We start from the raw sequence: 20,165 nt of genomic DNA, 5'->3' as shown, positions 1-20,165 counted from the left end.
TTGGGGATACCCAGCTTGCAATATTCGGCAATCTGGCAAACAACCTTGGGCCTGGCTGTGGATTTCTGATATCAGTGAGGACCCTGCGGACGTGGGGGAGGACCTTGGGAGTTAGCTGCACGAGAGCCCACGAATGGCGCCTTGCCCATATCTCAGGCGCCAACGACGACTCCCGACTCGAGCGCTGACTTGGATCTTTCGTTTACAGAGCAGGAATTTCCGGATGGCGGGACACGGCTGATGCAACTGGACAGTGCTTGATTGCCGAATTTCTGGTCTTCGAACGATGTACCGGTGTATACCTGCAAATTCAGGCCGAAACAGATTTTGCCCCCCATTCCTAATCCGGAAGGGCTGCCGCAGCACGTGCTCTCACCACCAAGACCCACTATCTCTTATCGGGATAGCACAGGCAGAAACAGAACGATATGGACGCCCTTTCTAGGATATCATTCGACTCGAGCACTCGACTCTCCCATTAAGTCATTGATTTTCATATGCACTGAGCACCACAATCTAGAACTATCTTTATACATAATACAATTAACATTGTGCTACCGTCATTCTCTGCTGCCGTCAATAGCCCCATCACGTCTCCCCGCCTTCCCTAGGTAACCCGATAATCAATCAACACACCTAGACCACACCACCACCACGCAACCATTCAATACTTGCAAGTTGCAAAATAATAATGGGCAACATCTGCTCCAGATCCAAAAACGCATCCGAGACCGAACCCTTCGCTCGTCCTGGCCGTGTCCTCGGATCAAGCGCAGATAACTCCGCCCCGCGCGCCTCCGTCCCCGCAAATGCAAAGTCAAAATCACACTGGCAGTCGCCAGGGAGGACCTTGGGGGGTAGTGGAGGAGGGGAAAACGCCAGTCCTGGTGCGGGGACGGGACCAGGAACAGGGGCGGTAGAGGATACGGATGATGCAAGGGCGAAGGCGGCATTGGCAGCTCAGGTGGGTTGATTTCGTGGTGTTTTTCTAACCTGCGCTTTCTTAATCGCGTCCGGGAGTTTCGTTGGGGAAATTAGGTTATACTTTATATGAACTTGGTGCTGACGGTTTGATTGATAGAAACGCGCTGACGCTACGGGGCCTGCGAATAAAGGGAAACTAGGGTCAAAGTTGGCGGCGCAAAAGGCCCAGACACAAACGCAGACATTAAACGAGGTTAGTCGGGATGAGAGAGCTGCTAGGGATGCCGATGGTGCCTCTGCTGCGAGGCGATGGGACTAAATTGGCTTAAAAGAGAGACGAGGCTTGGGATTGTGCATATCTACTTCGAGTTTTAGGACCTGAGTTACGGTATTATATCATAACAAATCGTAATTGATCGGATTGTATTCGATTTGAATTAAAAATATGATACAGACGCGTGATTCTATACCACGTTATACCGGCCTGATGCCGGAGCCCGAGCCTCACTATCCACTGCAGCGATTGTGCCTTCCTTCAACAAGCGCATCAATTCTCGCATCGCATTCGTCACAGACAGCTCGGTTTCACCTTCAACCAGGATGTACAGCTTGGCGTTCTCTCCCGGACCGGGCTCTTTACCGGTTGCGTAGAAACTACCCTTGGTGGTAATAGATGTACCAGTAGCCTCGAGAATCTTGGCCACGTTTGTGCGATTCGTAACCGCCCATCGAGCTTTTTCTGTAATGCAAAAGATGTATTAGCAAACTGATTTCTATAATAATTGTAGATTGGGACCTTACGAGGAAAGTCGTTGATTTCAAGCGTGGCATGGAATGCACCAGCATCGGGACCGCGGTTGTCAATGGGCACACCGGATCTCATTACTCCCGCACGGCTTAGACGGGCATGAATATCCGCAACAGCTGAGCCAACCTTCTCGAGAGGGTTGTTGGGAGCATTCGGGTCGACTTCTCTCTTGTGAACGGTGATCTTGCCGTCAAGGTCAATACCCTTAGGAACACCGGGTAGCGGTGTAGAGGTGGATTGGACGGAGGAGATAACTTTGTTGAACTGCTCTTCGGCCTGTTCATTCTTCTTCTCATCCTTCTCTTCCTCCTCCTCGCCCTCATCTCCAGTCTTGTATGTACGACGCTCGCGATTTCTCGCTGCATCGCGCTCTTGGTCCAATCGTTCCAGACCCTTTCCGCCAAAGCCGGAGGTGCTAGCCTTCTCTTTACCAGCCTTGACCTTTTCTAGGAATGCGTCGACCAGAGCTTGCACAGGTTCTGGGATTTGTTGGCCGCTCTGCTTCAGCGCCTTGGCAATATCAACCGAGTACCGTTCCTGATCCTCCGTCAGGAAGGTGACCGCTGTTCCAGTGTTTCCGGCACGACCAGTACGTCCCGCACGGTGCACATAATCTTCCAGATGGTTCGGAGCATCGTAGTTGACAACAAGCTTCAGTTGTTTGACATCCAAACCACGTGCAGCGACAGAAGTTGCGATCAGAACCGGGAAGATACCGGCTTTGAAATCCTCAATGGTAGAGTCTCGATCAATCTGATCCTTACCACCATGGATGGACATACAAGGATAGCCCTTGCGCATCAACTCCCGCAGGAGCGTATCTGCTGCCTCCTGGCGATCAACAAAGATCAACGACCGGGCATCTTCATTTTCTTCCGTTGAGTACAGGTTACCCAGCAACTCCAAAAGTCTGACGAACTTCTTGTCCTCGTTGCAGACTTCTACGATCTGCGTGATCTCAGGTGCAACAACACTTCTACCACCGACAACGATCTCAATGGGCTTGGTGAGAGTCTTGCGAGCTAAGGCTTCCATGTTTCGTGGGAATGTAGCGGAGAACAGCACAGTTTGCCGATCAGGACGCACGTTGCTCAAGATCTTCATGACCTGAGGCTCGAAACCCATGTCGAACATACGGTCAGCCTCGTCCAAGACAACATATGTGACTCGGCGTAGATTAGTCACTCGCCCAGCGTTCGCCGCTAGAAGGTCAATCATTCGTCCTGGGGTGCACACAATGATTTCGGCTCCACGCTTCAGCTCGGCGATTTGATCTTTGATCGGAGCACCACCGTAAGCACACACGGCCCGGAGATTTAGGGCCTTCAAGAACGGCTTGCAATCCTTATGTATTTGCGTGGCTAACTCCCGGGTAGGCGTCATGATCAAGCCGACTGGACCCTCCATGTTGTCAAGGGGCCGCTGATCTTTGATATGCCGAAACATGGGAATGAGGAACGCCATTGTCTTTCCGGATCCAGTCTTCGCCACACCAATCACATCCCGGCCAGACATGATGGCGGGGATTGCCTGGGATTGAATCGAAGTTAAACTCTCGAAGCCAAGCTTGTCAACGACCTCCAGCGATTGTATTCCCAATCCACACTGCGACCATTTCTGCACCGGCTTAGGAACATCCAACCCACGAACTTTGATTCCATCAAGTTCTAGCCGCAAGTTCGCTGCTTCTTCCTCGGACATCTGAGCCAAGTCTGAGGGTTCGGTATAAAACTTCCGACGGAACGGTTCATATTCCATCTTCTTATGATCAACAGTCGGGATATCCTTCTTCTTCTTGGCCTTGCTGGCAATTGCGAGGAAATCTTCAGCATCACCTTCACCAACAGCAGTCACGTCCGCATCATTCTCATCACCAAACATGGCCTCGGGTTCCTGTGCTTTGGAAAATTTGGCGCCAAACTTCTTTTTCGGTGGGCCAGAGTCTGCAAGTTCCGACATGAAGGCGTCCAAGGGATCAACTTCTTCCTCCTCCTGGGCATCGATTTCCATCTTTTCAGGAACCTCTTCTTTCGCTGGTGTATCGCCGTTGGTTTTCTCAGCAAGAGCTTCATTTTGCAAACGTTCCTCTCGTCGTTCGGCGGCCACACGGGCAGCAGCAGCAGCATCCTCTTCCGTTTCTCCCTCTTGCATATCAACATCGTCGTCATCATCCGCGGTCGCATCCACGGTCTTGCTGGCTTCCGTGTCGTCCATCGGTGGTGTTGGCAGGCGTTCTAGTTTCCTTCGAGTTGATTCCTCTTCGCCAAATCCGAGCGTCTTTGTTGCAATTGACTTCTCATTATCTGCTGCTTGTTTCGAACCCAACCCGAATCTTCCAACGCTCCCCTTCGCTTTTAGGGAGGCTATATGCAGTGCGTAAGCGCCTAGCCCGTAGTTGACTACCAAAATGGGGTACGTACCTGAGGATGGAGCTTTGGTTGACAGTTTGTTGTCTTGAGCTTTGGCAAACGACTGGCCGTTGGTTTTCGCAGCGGCCGGAACAGCTACATCTTCGCCTAACACCGCTGGCGCAGCTGGAGCAGCTGGTGCCTGAGCAGCGCTTTTGGCAATAGCTTTCGGATCGAATTTCCCAGCATATGTAGCTGGGGCAGCATCAACGCCTTGAGTGGCAGGAGACTGGGGAGAACTAACGGCTGGGGATAATCCAGACTTTCTATCAATCGCCTCCAAAATGTTCTTTGGCCCACCCGCAACTTCCGCTTCTTTCTGCTTTCGTTCTTTTTCGGCGGCTTGCTTTTGCTTCCACGCCTCAAGTTTGGCCAGGCGCTCAGCTCTCTTTTCATCATCCGTAGGTCCCGTGCGCGTCGGCGTGGCAGGTTTCGAGGCCTGATCAGCGAGTGTTAGTAGTGTCAATTTAGGGAAGAAACGGCATTAGGAGGCTTACCTCTCGAGACTTGGGCGTAGAACCCCTGGTCCGATCTCGGCTATCGTCCCGTCTAGACTTGTGCTTCAAGTCAGCAGAATCGTCTGTCCGTCTTCGGACCCTGTCGCGGGAATCATCTCGCCTTCGGTAATCCCTATCGCGGCTTCGGCTCCTTCGACGGTAATCGCGATCATAATCTCTATCCCTAGAGCGCCGCCGGTCTCGACGCCGATGATCATCGCCGCGGTGGTTGTCGCGCCCGTCTATCGAGCGGTCACGTCTTCGGTACGAATCTCGGTCGCGGTCACGATATCGCCTCTGGAGAGAAAATTAGACAGTTAGACAAATACTTGTAGTTAACGAAAAAATGAGAAGGGCGGTACGAACCTCCGGGCTACGAGATCTGCGATAACTCCGACCATCGTCTCGTTTCCGCTCATAGCGGTCATCGTCTCTGCGACTTCGTCTGGATGATGAATATGTGCTGCCTACAGGTGATGGTGAGCGAGTATCCCCATGGCGAGCCATTGTTGCAGGCCAGCAACGAGTGAGTATTACTCCGTACTGGGACTCAAAGAAAACTCGAGCAGCGGCGAGGTAAGCGAAACAGTTCTTAGATTACCGTTCCATCTGATGTCGAATCAAATAAATATAACGCCCTGACAGGAGACCACCACCGTGCTGAGAATTTGGCTGTCTTGGATCCTTGGAGACTAGAAGTCCCGTTCGATTTTAGCCTTAAGGTGTTGGCCACCCAAATCACGTGTAAAGTGAAGTCACCGACCTGGCGGAGATCAGTCACGTGTTACTTACTTCCCCTTTCGGTAGAGCCCAAACGACGCGACCCCAGCCTCCGGTTTCAGCTCAAGCTCCTTCGCCCAAGCCCCTGCAGCGAATTGTCGGCTCGTCGCCTGGTTGACGCTAGCCCTGTATCAGAGTCACTCCACCCCCGTCGCACGACCGAGACTCTCGTTTCCCTTTTAACTTCCATCACCCATCCCTCGACTGTACCCCGTTGTTGTTGTTGACGTTGAATCAAGCTCGCAATGCCTATCAACCTCGTCCGCCGTGGCGGAAATATCCTGCGGAAGCTCCCAGTGCAGGGCGCTTTTGCGCGCCCTATCCGGGTAGTCACGCCGCAGAACCAGGTTCGCCGTATCTCGTTCGTTGCGCGTCAATCCCGACCGACCTCGATCACCCACAGCGTTCCCCAATCAAGCTTCATAGTTGGAAACCTTGTCCGAGGCTATGCCGATAAAGGCCGTCCGAAGGGGTCGACCGCCGGCAAGCCGAAGAAGAAGAAGCAGCCCAAGAAGGCAGCAAAGAGACCTGGCAGGAAGAAGGGGCCGATGACCGAAGAACAGAAGGAGAAGAAGAAAGCCGCGGCGTTCAGAAAACATCTACGGGAACTGAAGGAAAATTCTTTGAAGCTGCCAAAGGGTCTTCCGGTGTCTTCTTGGGTGGTAGCAGTTACCACCAAGTCGGCGCAGGTGGATAACGAGGGCCTAACAAGGCCCGAGGCCTTCAAGAAGGCAATTGAACTTGCGCGATCAATCAGTGCTGAGGAGAATCAGGTTCGTCAACACCTTGGGCATCTATGCACCTAGGGATAATGGTTAACAAAGCTATAGCGCTACGTCGATATCGCCACTGCTAACAGGGCCGCTAACAAAGCTGCCTATGAAGCATGGGTTCAGTCTCACACACCTCTTCAAATCTTGGAAGCCAATAAGGCTCGGCGTCGGTTGGGGAGAATTAAGGACTCCAAGAAAGTTACTTTGATCAAAGATGATCGGCTGGTCAAAAAGCCACTTTCGCCTTTTATTATATTTTACCAGGAGCAGCGCGATACGAGCAGAAGCGATGTCGCAAACTTGACCCAAGCAGCGGCACATGAATGGAAGAACTTGTCAGAATCAGCGAAGGAGGTGAGTCAATACGCAAACGGGTTGCACCTACAATCATTCGCCATTCAGGCTAACGAGTGCGAATAGAAATACAGAGAGGTAGCGAAAGCCGATAGGCAACGCTACGAGCGCGAGTACCTTGAGGTATATGGCAAGCCAGCTCCAGAGCAGTCTCAACAGGCCGAGGATGAGGAGTAGGCCGGTGCGATGTTGATCAACACATGATATCCTTTCTTTCTTTGATGCAAGCAGCTCGATTTTATGGCTTCTGTATGGTGGGATTTTTGATATTAGAGGGATAAAGTTTTAGTGTTGTAGGGCCTTGAGAACTTATGGATCTTGATTCGTTCGGTACTCGTGTATTGGCCTGTTCCTGGCCTTCTTTCCGCTAGGTGTTATTGATGTACTTTACTCGCGTCTTAAATGTGCTGTAGCTTTCTTTTTTAGATTATTGGACTCCGCGGTCAAGAATATACGTATTATTCCTGCTATGAGAACCACTGGCGTGTCTTGATTACGCGAGTAAGTAGTACAATGACTTACACAGCATACTTAGAGCGACCCCGTTGAAGCTCCGCATCCGAGTCACAGGCATAATAACATCCGCGCTAGACATAATATTGGAAATCTCTGCGACTTCGAGTCTGCAGTCGGGAATTTCATGCATGGCAGGCTTAAGCCGCCATGCCCGTGCTACTATAGTAGTCGATCTCAAACATGCAGATTCCTGTTTTAAACCAGTGTTGTTGCATGATAAACGTGCAGGAGACCTTCACCGCCAGTGGGAGATGGAGTGAATATTTGGAGTAAAAAGCATCTGCAATGGCTTCGATGTCGAGGGCACGGTCGATGGTGTGTCAAACCGTCAGGTAATGGCCGGAATGCAGGGACAAGGTCTCCATATTGGGCATGAAGAAATGCATGACAGCCCACGGAGGATCTTACCCCGTGGTTGGGTGGGTATGGTTAGTAGGAGGCCGAGATTGAGTCATTATCGTCGTCGAGTCGATTGGTGATTCCGAGTCTTGCTCGAGTACTAAAGGTCGAGTCGATTGTAAGTAGGTCATTGGCAGGACCCGATTGAGGCTCTAGAGTACGGATCGAAGGGTTTAAGTGATGTGTGCGACAAACAGTAGTTAACTATCAACAGCCTCGAGATGAGTCAGTTCAATTGAGACGACCTGCGGAGACAACAGGCGGAACGGGAAGCAGATCAAAGCATGGGAAGCATCAGACGGTGCCCGGCCGGTGTCAAAGACGCAGACGATAATAAAAGGGCCAATGGCGAAGGCTTGGTCGTGCGCCAACTCATCTCATAGGCTGCGGGTGATGATCTAGAGGCTTTGCCTTCGATGCGGTGAGCAAGAGCATACGTCGGCGCAGCTTGAAACCGCGACTGTTTGGCGGGTATCCGAGATTCTTGACTTCCACTTGGGGAAGTTCAATGCTTGATAGGCTGTTTGACAAAGTTTGCAAGCTGCTAGTTGATGCAGAGTGAAGGACGAAATATATGATCCATCACGATCGGGAGGTTTAGGTTGTACCATGGCTTTGTTGTTTATCCTGGGGATGAACCAAGGGTCCGTTCATCATGAACCCCACTTGGGTTTGGCGACAACAAACATCTCAAGGTTGCTCCGTATAGCTAGTTAGGTACCTATTTGAATGCGACTCGGCAGTCCAACTCCAACCTTGAAGCAAGTGACAGAGGGCAGATTAAATAGCTGCATTCCCCCCCTCTTGGCTACAGCCATCGTGCATCATACTTGGTGCAAAGGAGGGGTGGAATCTTTATCGATAGGACCGTTTGTGCCCACCGCTGAATTTCCTGAGGGGTGCCCCTGCGTGACCTTTTGTTCCATATCTTCCGCCTCTATCGTCTCTTCAATCAATCATTTTTAATATTCTGTATTCGACTGTCCCATTCGTTATCGCCTTCATCGCTGTATCCAATTTTGCGCGCCTATCCTATCTTGATTAGCGGTGCTCCAGCCTTTTCCTCCCCAGCCACCGTTGAGAGCACTTGACTCTCCCCGTCATGCCGATCAATGCGTAGCACAGATCCCACGGGTAAGCATGCAACGAACGAGAGAGAGCACAACAACCAGAGCCTGGTCAGTCGATGATTGCAAAAGAAAAGAAGAACGAAAATTTTTCCCTCTTGCTCGTTGCGCAACCACTAACATTGCTGGGTTCCCCAAGCCCCCTTTAGTTCTTGAACCTCGTTCACATTCCGAGCTGTATCCAGGATCCATCGCATAACACACCGTCCAATCCCGTTCTTTCGTTGGCCGATCTTTCGCAGGACCATCCATCCTCCTTCATTCCCACCCACCGCCTCGAGTGCCTTGAGGTCATGAACTCCATGACCTTTGCCTGTATCCTTACTTCTCCCCATTAAGCACCCTGCGATCGCCCTCATATTGCTTCCATCTCCATCGCCAAGAGCCAGATGCTTTGGCTATTTACTCCCAGCGACAAAATTCGGTCCCCGGTTGATAAGCATTTGCATGTTCCGAGTTGAGATCAACTTTTTTTTTTTCCTGGGATCGCCAGCAGGCGCCGAACGCTTGTGATTTACTAGTTACGACGAGTCACCGAGGTGGGATTTTGCTCCAGATTTTTCAAGCCTTCGCTAGACACACTCGACTGTTTGTATATACTTGCGGTGTCGTCCAACATTATTTTCCGCTCGTCCGTACACCCGCGTTCGCTATTGCGGTCTAGTCAAGGAAATCTATAGACAAGTTTTCTATCTTTGCCTGCGGCTCGGCCCCAATACGCATGCGCTTGGTGGACTCGGGTCGCTGGTCATCCTTCTGCCCGCCATGGATGCTACGCGCATATTCTATCGCGGGTCTACGCTAAACAACGAGGCTCCGGGCCCGGACCAGAGTATGGTATCGGCAAAGGGTCATATCGGAAGTCGCGACGAGTTGTGGCCGCCGCTTACAAAGGAGGAGCTCTGGAAAAATGACATGAGTGCTTGGAAGGCTGTGCCTTCTTTGCCATGTGGAGATATTCAACAAACGGCACCGGGTTTAACTAAGATGGTTATAGAGGTACGTTGCGTGAAGACGCGTCCGACCACCGAATGTATAATGCTTATTATTTCTTGTCTTAGTATATACAGGATATAGAGCGCCGTCTGAACACATTCCGTGACACGACATCAGCTTTTGAAATCGACCTTCGTCTTCCCGACCGCTTGAGCAACGACATCCCTCCACCTTCATATGACGAGGCAATTAGCGATCTCCCTCCCGATTACTCTGTGGCTGCACCGCTAGCTCAAAGGAGAGCATGGGCTTATGAGACGGGCGTAGAGGAAAGTAGGGATTCCAAGACACGGTCTTCGCATCGGATTATTGATTTTGAGAGCCCCTCCGGCATTCGGGAACATAAAGGTAAGAAGAAAAAGGGAGGTCCTGCGAAGCCCGCCGCGCCGCCGCCCGCGAACGATCCACCTCCACCACCACCGGAAGAGAACAGCGATAAGCCGGATGATGGAGGCGGCGATGCAGGTGGGTCTGGAGACGGGAATGGCGATGATGGCAATAATGGCGACGATGATGGCTGGGGAGACCCCTGGGGCACAGCAGCAAGTTCAAAGAAGAAAAAGCAACAGAAGAAAGAGGAGGAAGAACGGCTTGCCAAAGAAGAGGAGGATCGAAAAGCCCAAGAAGAGGCCGACGCAGCCAAAAACACAGGACTGAGCTGGGCGGATGACGCTGCTGGGGACAACGACGACTCGTGGGCTGGCGTCGGGGTCGGGAAGAAGAAGAAAAAGGGCAAAGTACGTGCACTTGTTATTGTACTGGCTTTTTTTAATGTTGATTGCTTACCATGGACTAGGTGGAACCGGCGGGCGATCTCCAAGATGTGAGTCTCAATGATGGAGCCCCGCAGCTTGACCTGAATCTTGATTCTCAAAAATCCGCCGGATTCAATTTCGGCGGATGGGGGAGTGGTGGCGGCGGCGGCGGTGGTAATAAATGGGGACTCGATTCTCTTTCAGGCGCAACTGGGGGGAAAGATACCAACCCATGGGGAGGTGGCCTCAAATCTGATCCTTTGAACACTTCTATGGGATTTGGCTTTGGAGGAGGCTTTGATCCCACTCCAGCTACGAATGGTGACCCTAAGGCCGCCGATGATGGCTGGGGAAATATGTTGTCGGGTAGCAAGAAGGACAAGAAGAAAACCGAGGAGCCTGTCCCTGAGGAGCCACCTAAGGCCCCGGAGCCGCCTGCAACTGATGATTGGCTAGGCGGTTTTGGTACAAAGAAGAATAAGAAGCAGAGGAAAGAAGAGGAAAGAAAGAAGAAGGAGGAGGAGGAAGAAAAGAAACGTCAAGAGGAGGAGGAGAGGAAGAAGCAGGAAGAAGAGGAAGCTGAGGCGGAGAGAAAGAGACAAGAAGAAGAGGAACGGCTTCGACAGGAAGAGGAGGAACGCCTGGCGAAAGAAGAGGAAGAGCGAAAAGCAAAGGAGGAAGAAGAACGGAAGGCTAAAGAGGAAGCAGAAAAGAACGACGGTTGGGGCTGGGGCTTCAGTGCCACCGACAAGAAGAATAAGAAGAAGAAAGGGAAGGCTGTCCCGGAACCTGCCCCGGAACCACCTCGAGAGCCTACGCCTCCTCCAGCCGAACCAGAGCCAGAGCCAGAGCCAGATCCAGATCCAGAGCCAGAGCCAGCAGACTGGAAACCCGATTTCCCAGATGACCCGCTCTACGATGACTGGTTTAACCTATCATCTAAAGAGAGAAAGAAGCGCGAGAGAAACTTGGCCAAGAAGGGACTGCCTCTTCCTGGACGAGATTTCCCTCTAGAGCCTCCATCAAAAGCAGACCCGGCCCCAGAACCTGAACCGGTCCAAGAAACGCCTGCCGATCCAGAGCCGGTTCCAAACGAGGACAACCAACTAGTCGAGATAGCCCAGGAACAACCTGAAGAAGATCCAGTCGAGGACGGTGGGTGGGCAGGAATCTGGGGCTCTTCAAAGGACAAGAAAAAGTCCAAGAAGAACAGGATCTCAGAAGAGCCTCCGCCCCCTGCCCCCACGCCTCCATCTCTAGGTCTCGAGCGGGAGTTTACCAGGGAATCCGAGAACAATCAAGATTCCATCTGGGATGATCATGATAGCAAGCCTGCAAAGTCAGCCAAGAAAGCAGAGACCCCAAAGGCCGCCAAAGGGTTCTGGGCCAGTCTGGGAGCAGCGACGATGGGCACAACCAAAACAAAGACCCTCAAGAAAAAGACCGAGGAGAAGCCTAAGGAACTCGACCCCGTGGAAGAAACAACCCCAGCTGCCGAACCTGATCTTCTCATTGATATTGGTGACGAGAAGGAGGATGTCCCGCCTGAGGCGCCTGAAGCGCCAGTCGCGCCAGAAGCACCTGAGCCAGACGCGCCAGCCGCGGTGTCAGCTAAGACGGGTGTTGCCACCTCCAAGTCCAAACCATCAACAAAACTCTCTGTTGCGGAGCGCATCAGCGCTCTCGAAAAAGCAAAGAAAGAGAGGCAGAAAGAGAAAGATGCCGTGGAAAAATTAAAGCTAAAAGATAAGGACACCGCCCGGTCTGCATCAGACCCACCCCCACAGGAAGACCTAGTAGACGTCGAGCCCAGCAAGGAAGAGCGCTCGCACGACTCGGTGCCAGGCAGCTTCCCTGACGCTTTTGACGACGATATTGAGGAGACTCCACCAGCAGAGCCTGGACCCGAACCAGAACCCGAGCCCGAATCTAAAAAGGAGGAGCCTCTGCTATCAAAGAAGGAAAAGAAAAAGAGGGAGAAGGAGAAGGAAAAAGAAAAGGAAAGGGAGAAGGAAAAAGAGAGGGAAAGGAGAAGGAAGGAGAAAGCGAAGCTTTTAGAATCTGAGTCTGCAAAGAAAAAGAAGGCAAAGGAGCCCGAGCCGGAACCCGAGCCTGAACCAGCGGCTGAGCCCGAACCGGAACCAGAACCAGAACCAGAACCAGAACTGACAAAGACCGAAAAGAAGAAGAAGAAATCGAAGAAGGTTGAGCCCGAGCCGGAACCGGCCCCTGAACCGGAGCCCGAACCCGTATCAAAGGCCGACAAGAAGAAGAAAAAGGGCAAGGAAGTTGAACCCGAGCCAGCGCCGGAGCCTGATGCTGCACCAGCCGAAGAGGGAGAGAAAGGCCCAGGCGTTGAAGAAGAGCCAGAACCTGCTCCAAAGCCTGAAAAGATGGCCAAAAAGAGCAAGAAAGGTTCGAAAAAGGCTATACCGCCACAAGAACCTCTTACTGCTGACGATATGATGGCGTCCGGTGCGCTAGACGCAGATGCCGAAAACCCGCCTTCACCGGAGACAACGCCAGAAAAGCCCGCCAAAAAGGAACGTTCGCGCGCTGAGCGCTCAGCTGCGCCTGCGTCTTGGGGATTTTTCGGCGCCACACCTCCAAGGAAACCGCGCACCGCTGAGGCTAGGCTTAGCAAGAAGGAGCCTTCACCGGCAGTTTCGCGGTCCAAATCGACGAAGCAGACAAGGGCGAGAGAATCAGAGAACGAAGGCGAGAGATCCTCGGCATCTGACAGACGCCGAGATGCCAGGGCTAGCCGTGGCATGGGGTTCTCTAACTTTATTCTCGGCACGCCTCCGCAGCCTTCCCGAACTAAGTCGGTTAGAAAATCTGCCGCACATGACTCTAAGCGGTCATCACGACACCAATCAGTCGATATTGACGAGGCTGGATTTCCCACTCCTCCGGATGACGGCCCTGTTCCGGACAAAGCAGCGAAATTGATGGGCGTTAAGGAATCGTCATCTAGAAAAGACAGACACAGGGAACGGAGGAAATCTCGTAAGTTTACTATTGATCATGTGTTGACTTTAAATTTCTAACCCATTTCAAGGTGCGCCCGATCCATATGCTATTGAGGACGAAGATCTGGTCGTGGTGGACCGAGAGGACGTTGAGCAACCTTCCAAGGAGGGTTCAAGACATTCAGGTTCTAGACACTCGGGCCGACCTTCGGCGAGACGGGTAAGGGACGCCCCGCCTGAAAACGATTGAACGTCACTAACATAATTCCTAGTCGAGATCAAACCCCGAAGAGCCTCGAGAAGATGAGGAGAAGGGCCCCGATGTATTCTCTGGTCCAGACGACATCGCCTTTGTCGAAGCCCCACCATCAAGAGAACGGGAACGACGCGTAAAGCGGTCAAATACCATGCCTAAAAAGCAAGAGTCCACCGGTCTTATGGGTTTGCTTGGGTCTTTACGGAGAAATGCAAAGCCTGAGGCCCCAGCACCAGCCCCAGAGCGTCGCAAATCTCGTTCTCGTCGTGATGACGACACACGATACGCGACGGAGACTGAGCGCGATGAGACTCGACGTCGCCGTGATGATCGGAAAAGACGCTCTATGCGTCCGGACATAGATGGCGAGGAAGGTGCTCCTGAGCCTGCTGTCGTCGGTGCTTTCCCTGATGCAGAGGCTGAAGATGTGGAGGCTCGGAAGGCAGCACGGAGAGCTAAACGTGCATCGCGACAAGCCCCGCAGGCTGCTGCTGATGAGCTACGGGAGACCGAGCTCCGGGAAGCTGAGGAGCGACGGGCACGTCGGAGAGAGGAAAAGGCCCGCCAACGAGAGGAAAGGGCCCGTGAGCGCGAAAAGCATGAGAAACAACTTCGAGAAGAAGAGGAGCATCGTCGCGAGGAGAAGCGCGCCCGTAGAACAGCTCGTGAAGAGCGTATCCGCAGGGAAGAGCAGGAAACTCGGGAAGCGGAGGCTCGCTTGGCCGCTGAAAGGCGAGAGCGCAGGCGGCAGAGAGAAGCAGAATTGCACGAAAACCCTGGTTATGAACAACGACAGAGACCGCACCGTTCGCGGGTAGACGACAGAGGCGCGAGAGACTTCTATCTCGATAGCCATGATCCTGAAAGAACTCGCTTCACTCAACGGTCCAGAGATGATGAAAAATCGAGCCGCCGGAAATCCAAAGCGCCTCCAGATACGACGAGACCTACACCCATGCCATTTGGAGCACGCAAGGATAAAACATCGTCGTGGGTAGATTCGCAGGCCGATGAGCCCCCGGAGCCACCACCAATCGTGCCGACCGTGCTGGATATGCCCCCGGGACCTGAAGATGAAATTCCTGGCCACACAATGTCATCAGATGAAGAAGCCCGTCGCGAGCTTCGCCGTCAGTCGCGCCGTCGGAGCAAGTATCCCGGATTGGACGACCAGGAGATTGGGGATCTCCGTGCGAGAAAGCGTGAAGACCGAAGAGCAGAGCGCGAAAATGGCAAGACCAGCTCTAGTGGAGACTATGAGCGAGACCGTGGGATGAAGTACAATCGATATGGAGCTGAGCCACCGAAAAGACCCGGTTGGCTGAAGAAGCTCACAACATTTGGTTAATGTTTTTTTTTCTCCCTTTTTTTACAGATGCTTGATGATTCACATGATGAAATGATACGTTACGGACATGGATTATTGTTTTTGGCCTGGCGATTATTGTTATTGTTATTATTATTATTATCGACCTTTTGGTTTGATCTTTTGCTGTTGGTTTACTGATACCTTTTTTGTATAACGAACCCCTAACCTCCACTATACGGAAACAAATTCTATTAAATTCATCTGATATCCAATCTACACTATTTATGAGTTATCTAATTCAGCCCGTCTAGCCCTCCTCTTCTCCAAATAAAACCTCCCTCCCTCATACATACTCAAATAAATACAGAATGAGATGGCCGTCCAAACCACGCGAATTGCGCCTCCCCGAAAAAGACCCCTTACCCCTTCTTTCCTAAATATCCGCCTCCCAACAGCCCAAATACTGTTCCCTTCCTTCCTAGAAACTTCTGTCGCAGTAGAAACCCCAGACGAAGAATCACTAGTAGCAGCAAGCATCATCCGTGTCTTAACAACATCAATCGGCGTGGTCACAACAGAGGCTATACTCCCTGATATACTCGCCGCAACCCCTGTCAAAACCGCGCGCTCGAAGACCGGCTCTTCTCGTATATCTCTATCTCCTCGTGTAGTGCCCGGGCCACTGGTAACAGTATTGTAACCAAGACTTTTTCGTCGCCGCTCAACAAGATAACCCTTCACGGCTTCAAAAATGGGAAAATTCACGCCGGTCGACGGGAGATTCCGCCCAACGAGCGCGGAATACCCACTCCATAGTTTCCAGGGGTGCTGCCTGAAGCGGGAGAGAACTTGAAGGGTTACATTACCCGGGTGGGCTTTCCCCTTCCCTTTCCCTCCAGGGGTATTATGTATAACCTGCGCATTCTGTTTTATGACTTCTGCGGGCGTGAGGAGAAGGCATGATACCATTTCACCGGCAGATGACGATACGGCGTTTATTATCGGCGCTGGGGTTGCTTGGAGGGTTGCAGAGTTGGACTTCGATTTCGTTTCGTTCAGCGTCGCTTTTACGTTTTCGTATGTTGTGAAAAATGCTCCGGCTGTACCAGAAGGTCGTTTATCAGTACCAGGCCACTCCGTGGACAATCAAAATCGAGCGGAAGCTGGAGGTAGAAACTTACAAGCAGGAATTGTGCTCAGCACGACACTGAATACACCCTGGTATAACCCGCGGAACAGTACATTCTTCCTAACTGTATTCGTGGTGGCATCTTTGTAGACTGTGTTGTAGTTGGGCGATTGGATGCGGGTTTTGAGAGTATCAAAAGGGTAGACAAGAAAGTCCACTGTCACGACTGCGACGGCACCAGACTGGTTTAGTGGTGGGTTTCGTGTTAGCTTTAGAGTTCAATATGTGAGTGAGGATGGAAAGGCGGAGGGCAGGATACAGAGTACCACAGCGTACGGATGGGGTTGGTTAATAGAGACGTTGTGACTTACGATCCAAATATCAAGGGCGCTGTTTTGCATTGTATAAGTTGAGCATGATCTCGAAGGAGGAAATTTAATAGGATATCATGCTGAGAGCCCATGTAGAGTCTGGAATAGCTGTTGAACCTGAATCGATGTCATGATCTTATCGTTATCAATCGATGAGGTCATACCCATCCATCCCTGCACGTGGAGGCCTTGCCCTAACTTGTTCCTTTCCATCAGTCTGTTATGTATTGCCATGGAACTACTATAATGATACTGTGTAATGATTCTTGGATAAGTAAGCCCTGGCCATGGTCGGCTTTTGTTTCGATACCTAATTGAATGCCAGAATTTCAACCATCACCTTTAGAAGGAATAAAGGCCGCTATTTCTTCCAACTGTTTTAACGCCCACCTGCGTCCAACTAATTTATCAGTAGAGGCCCACCGGTGTTGCTCTAAATCTTCTTCGAAATATTCACCTAGCCGCTCAAGTTCAGAACACAAGAATTCCCAATCCAACGTCTCGTCCAACAGAGGCCTGATTTCGTGAAAATGCTCGGTAGATATTCGGGAACGCCAAAATGCGTCACCCAGATAGCTTCCTATGGCCTTCTGAATAGCCGAGACATCTGGTGCTGGAAGAATATTCGCTATATTCGAGAGAACTTCTGGTGGAATCCGGTTCAGCCGTGTTCTTGTTCGTTGTTTGTGCCGAATGACCTTGAACCTCTTTTGTGTCATTCGACGAGCTTGACGGATCAACGACTCCACGAGTTTGCTAACGAGGGGATCTAACATTGGTACGAGAACAATAGTTAGCCCTTTACTTCCCATATAAATGACTGGATATCTATGCTACCTCCAAAGTCCGATAACATAGGCCAGGAATTTTCGGAGAAAGGCTCCTCGCCAGGCGGTGGCTCCTTCCAGTCTCTCGCGCTTTTGCGCCGCAGTGCATCTAGGATGATTCTCAAATCGCCCCCGGAAAGAGACCAGACATTGTGAGTTCGGAGTAAATCCCAGCATCGAGTATGCACAATAAACCCACTACGTCTGTCTTCGGGAGGGCTCTCCGGGGTGTCTTGAACAAAGGCTTGTGCAAGGAGTTTGTCATCAACCTCAGCAGGACAGATGATACCCATATCCTCGTCCCATGGAACACGGAGTGTTCGGTATCCCCTATCGTTGTTGGCAAAGAATGCAGTGCCGGAGAGTTTGCAGAGATCTTTTTGCGGGTGTATTAGGACTGTAAGTATTCGTTAGAATAGGTCAAACGACCTGTCCATGGGGAATTGCTTGCTCATGCGAAAGTATCGAGGCCAGGCATTATCGCGCCAGAAATGTTTGTCAGCCATCTTTCTCTCGCCCACATAAACCCCTGGTGTGAGCCGCGGATTGGGTTCTGTAAGATAGAGCCAGCAGGAGCAGATGTAGCAGAGCGGTGGCGTAATCATATCATGGGGGTCGTCGAGGGACTCATCTTCATCCGTATCATCCGACCCATCCTGGCCGTCGATATAATTCGCGGGCGCACCAGTCCTAGATATGCCATGCATCATGGGCATCGCTTGTATCTTATTCTCTCGCTTGCCTTTTTTGTACGTCTCGCCCATCGCCTCCTCGGTGACCCCGTCCCCAAGCCAGTCCATCGTCCTTTCGAAAGCGTTGTTCAGCTTGTCTATCTTGTCCATCATCCTGTCCGTCGTCCTGTCCATCTTTTGCGTGATGTCATCCATTTTGTCCATCATCACGTCCATCTTGTTCATCATCCTATCCATCATATCCATCATGCCGGCCCCAACATTACCCGTCCTCGTGTCCTTCTCAACTGCGTTATCTATACCGGTATTGTTTCTGTATGTTGGTGTTCAGAGTTTTGTCCCCATCTCATCTTGGAATTGGGTGAAGCAGCCATTTATGGATGGAGGTGGGGGTCAATAGAGTTACCGAGACTTCCTCACGCGAAAGCATAATTGCAGGTATGGTAGTACCACTGTGTTCTTAGCCGGAACCTAAGCTGTCGATTATTTAACAGTCCTTTCTGGTACGTGACATAGAAGGGTACGGTCAAGGTCGGACCGTGAGTCCCGATGCTGCATGGTATAGAGTATAAGATGGCGTATCTGATAGGTAGCCAGAAAGCTCGACACAAATGAAGTTTATCGTTGGTCAGTGTGCCAGTGTATCGTCACGTGCATATTCCAACACATACCCTGCTACACAGATTCAATCAAGAAACTACGAGTACGTAGAATAGGAACGAGTATTCAAGTCATGTAGATAGCATCTCTAACATATCCCGTAACTCTATTCGTCACTGGAATAAACACAAGGGACATATTAACAGTCAGTACAAGAATTTTCCCTCCTTACGCCGTAAGGTCATGCATGAATCCCAAATCCCCGTTTCCATAACACATCCAGTAAATTATTTGGCGATCTCGCCGGGCAGCAGGTTGCCCTTGACGGCGAACATCTTACCCGTCGTGGAGGAGACAAAGCTGTCGACTTGGCGAGCATATTGCTCCACTTGGCGGCTGTTGAGCATGCTGTCGAGGCGGCTGGGCTCCTGGGGCAGCTTGAAGAGTCGCTGCCACTCGTCCTCTGGGAGAGGGGGCTGCTTGAGCGTTGCGCGGGTGGCGTTCTCGGCCTTGCGCTTGGTTTGCCAGGCTGTGATCTTGGCCTGCTCACGGGCAAGCGAGCGCTGGTAGTACTGGAAGTTGCTGGTCTCGGTGTGGTGGGTCTCGATGCTGTCGAGGAGGAGGTCGCAGTTCTTCTCAAGGAAGGGGTCAATGTTGAGGGCGAGGTTGTCGAAGTTGGGGGCCAGAATAGGTTGCTTCGCAAATTGTGAGTTCTCCAGGGCGGCGAGAGAGGGAGGGAAGTCAGTAGGCGCCGACTGGGACTGGTTCTGGAGCTGGTGAAGGAAGGAGGTGATCAGGTGAGAGTTGTGGATTTCAACGGGGAGTTCAATCAGGATATCCTGGTATTTCAAGTTTGACTTTTGCAGTCTAAAAAAAAGTCAGCTAGGCGCTTAGCGAGTTGACCACGGGATGGGAGGCCTTACTCCTCAGAAGTGAACTTGTTCTCCTTGAAAGCAGTCATGAACTTAGGGGAGAGACGGAAGGCCCTCACGCTCAGGCTTCCCTGGGAACTGCGGCTAGGGTCATGGACAAGGGCGACAGTCCTCTCGTTCATTTCCTTCTGGTAGAAAAACTGGTTCTCGATGACGTTCATGTTGACAAAGTTGCCCATGTTCGCACTCGTGTACCATCCAACGTTGTTGGCATCGACGTTAACTTCCCGGAGCATGCGGATCATCTCGGCCTGGTAAACAGTGTTCGCCTTCGCGCGGGGAGCAGCGGCGGCCGGGTTGGGCGCGGTATTGTCAAAGTGCGACTCCGGTGGGACCTCGACGACGGGGAAGGGGAAGGAGTTTGTGATTTCGAGAACGCCGCCCACGTCCATACCAACGATCGAACCGGTCGCAGTCGTCGGGAATGTCTGAGAGCAGTGCTTGATAATTTTCATAACGACCTAGGTATCCTGCATGAGCTTCCTCCTCATATATATCGCATCGCAGAAAATCTTCAAATAGAGCGGGGAATTTGGACGGAGTTTTCGTACCAGGGCCTCGACCTTGACGGCCGTGAGAGGGACTACTTCTTTCCTGTTGAACCATTAGTTGAAATCCAGAAAATAAATTCGAAGACCGAAAGCACTTACTCCGCCATATTGAATGATGCAGCTGGGGTATGAGGTTGACTGACGGCGACGGCGAGATTGATGTGATGGTCGATTTGTGTGGATGAATCG

General features: G+C 51.6%; 7 protein-coding genes across 7 annotated transcripts; 3 read left to right on the top strand and 4 right to left on the bottom strand.

Moving 5' to 3' along the window:
* Window positions 1-691: 691 nt before the first annotated feature.
* On the top strand, window positions 692-1,243 carry APUU_50468A (uncharacterized protein; the record flags this gene model as incomplete). The annotated part of the gene is made up of 2 exons (XM_041705468.1): window positions 692-964; window positions 1,082-1,243. 2 exons carry the CDS (start codon window positions 692-694, stop codon window positions 1,241-1,243), a joined length of 435 nt encoding a protein of 144 aa, XP_041557951.1.
* Window positions 1,244-1,388: 145 nt separating this feature from the next.
* On the bottom strand, window positions 1,389-5,144 carry PRP5 (DEAD/DEAH box RNA helicase; the record flags this gene model as incomplete). Its single annotated transcript, XM_041705467.1, has 5 exons — window positions 1,389-1,663; window positions 1,726-4,095; window positions 4,153-4,579; window positions 4,638-4,934; window positions 5,004-5,144. The coding sequence occupies 5 exons, from the start codon at window positions 5,142-5,144 to the stop codon at window positions 1,389-1,391; spliced, it is 3,510 nt and encodes a 1,169-aa protein (XP_041557950.1).
* A 518-nt stretch (window positions 5,145-5,662) lies between these two features.
* Window positions 5,663-6,721, top strand: APUU_50466A (uncharacterized protein; the record flags this gene model as incomplete). The annotated part of the gene is made up of 3 exons (XM_041705466.1): window positions 5,663-6,190; window positions 6,248-6,544; window positions 6,611-6,721. The coding sequence occupies 3 exons, from the start codon at window positions 5,663-5,665 to the stop codon at window positions 6,719-6,721; spliced, it is 936 nt and encodes a 311-aa protein (XP_041557949.1).
* A 2,630-nt stretch (window positions 6,722-9,351) lies between these two features.
* On the top strand, window positions 9,352-14,913 carry APUU_50465A (uncharacterized protein; the record flags this gene model as incomplete). Its single annotated transcript, XM_041705465.1, has 5 exons — window positions 9,352-9,585; window positions 9,648-10,319; window positions 10,379-13,346; window positions 13,399-13,529; window positions 13,582-14,913. The coding sequence occupies 5 exons, from the start codon at window positions 9,352-9,354 to the stop codon at window positions 14,911-14,913; spliced, it is 5,337 nt and encodes a 1,778-aa protein (XP_041557948.1).
* Window positions 14,914-15,156: 243 nt separating this feature from the next.
* APUU_50464S (putative mitochondrial carrier protein) lies at window positions 15,157-16,404 on the bottom strand (the record flags this gene model as incomplete). Its single annotated transcript, XM_041705464.1, has 3 exons — window positions 15,157-15,974; window positions 16,056-16,245; window positions 16,375-16,404. 3 exons carry the CDS (start codon window positions 16,402-16,404, stop codon window positions 15,157-15,159), a joined length of 1,038 nt encoding a protein of 345 aa, XP_041557947.1.
* A 299-nt stretch (window positions 16,405-16,703) lies between these two features.
* On the bottom strand, window positions 16,704-18,088 carry APUU_50463S (uncharacterized protein; the record flags this gene model as incomplete). Its single annotated transcript, XM_041705463.1, has 3 exons — window positions 16,704-17,143; window positions 17,212-17,598; window positions 17,653-18,088. The coding sequence occupies 3 exons, from the start codon at window positions 18,086-18,088 to the stop codon at window positions 16,704-16,706; spliced, it is 1,263 nt and encodes a 420-aa protein (XP_041557946.1).
* A 692-nt stretch (window positions 18,089-18,780) lies between these two features.
* Window positions 18,781-20,083, bottom strand: APUU_50462S (putative eukaryotic translation initiation factor 3 subunit EifCh; the record flags this gene model as incomplete). The annotated part of the gene is made up of 4 exons (XM_041705461.1): window positions 18,781-19,360; window positions 19,417-19,886; window positions 19,977-20,019; window positions 20,076-20,083. The coding sequence occupies 4 exons, from the start codon at window positions 20,081-20,083 to the stop codon at window positions 18,781-18,783; spliced, it is 1,101 nt and encodes a 366-aa protein (XP_041557945.1).
* Window positions 20,084-20,165: the final 82 nt, after the last annotated feature.

This window comes from Aspergillus puulaauensis, chromosome 5 (genome assembly GCF_016861865.1).
Source record: "Aspergillus puulaauensis MK2 DNA, chromosome 5, nearly complete sequence".
NCBI classification, from domain to species: domain Eukaryota; kingdom Fungi; phylum Ascomycota; class Eurotiomycetes; order Eurotiales; family Aspergillaceae; genus Aspergillus; species Aspergillus puulaauensis.
The sequence above is the reverse complement of the archived record's forward strand: the minus strand, read 5'-3'. Positions and strand labels throughout refer to the sequence as shown.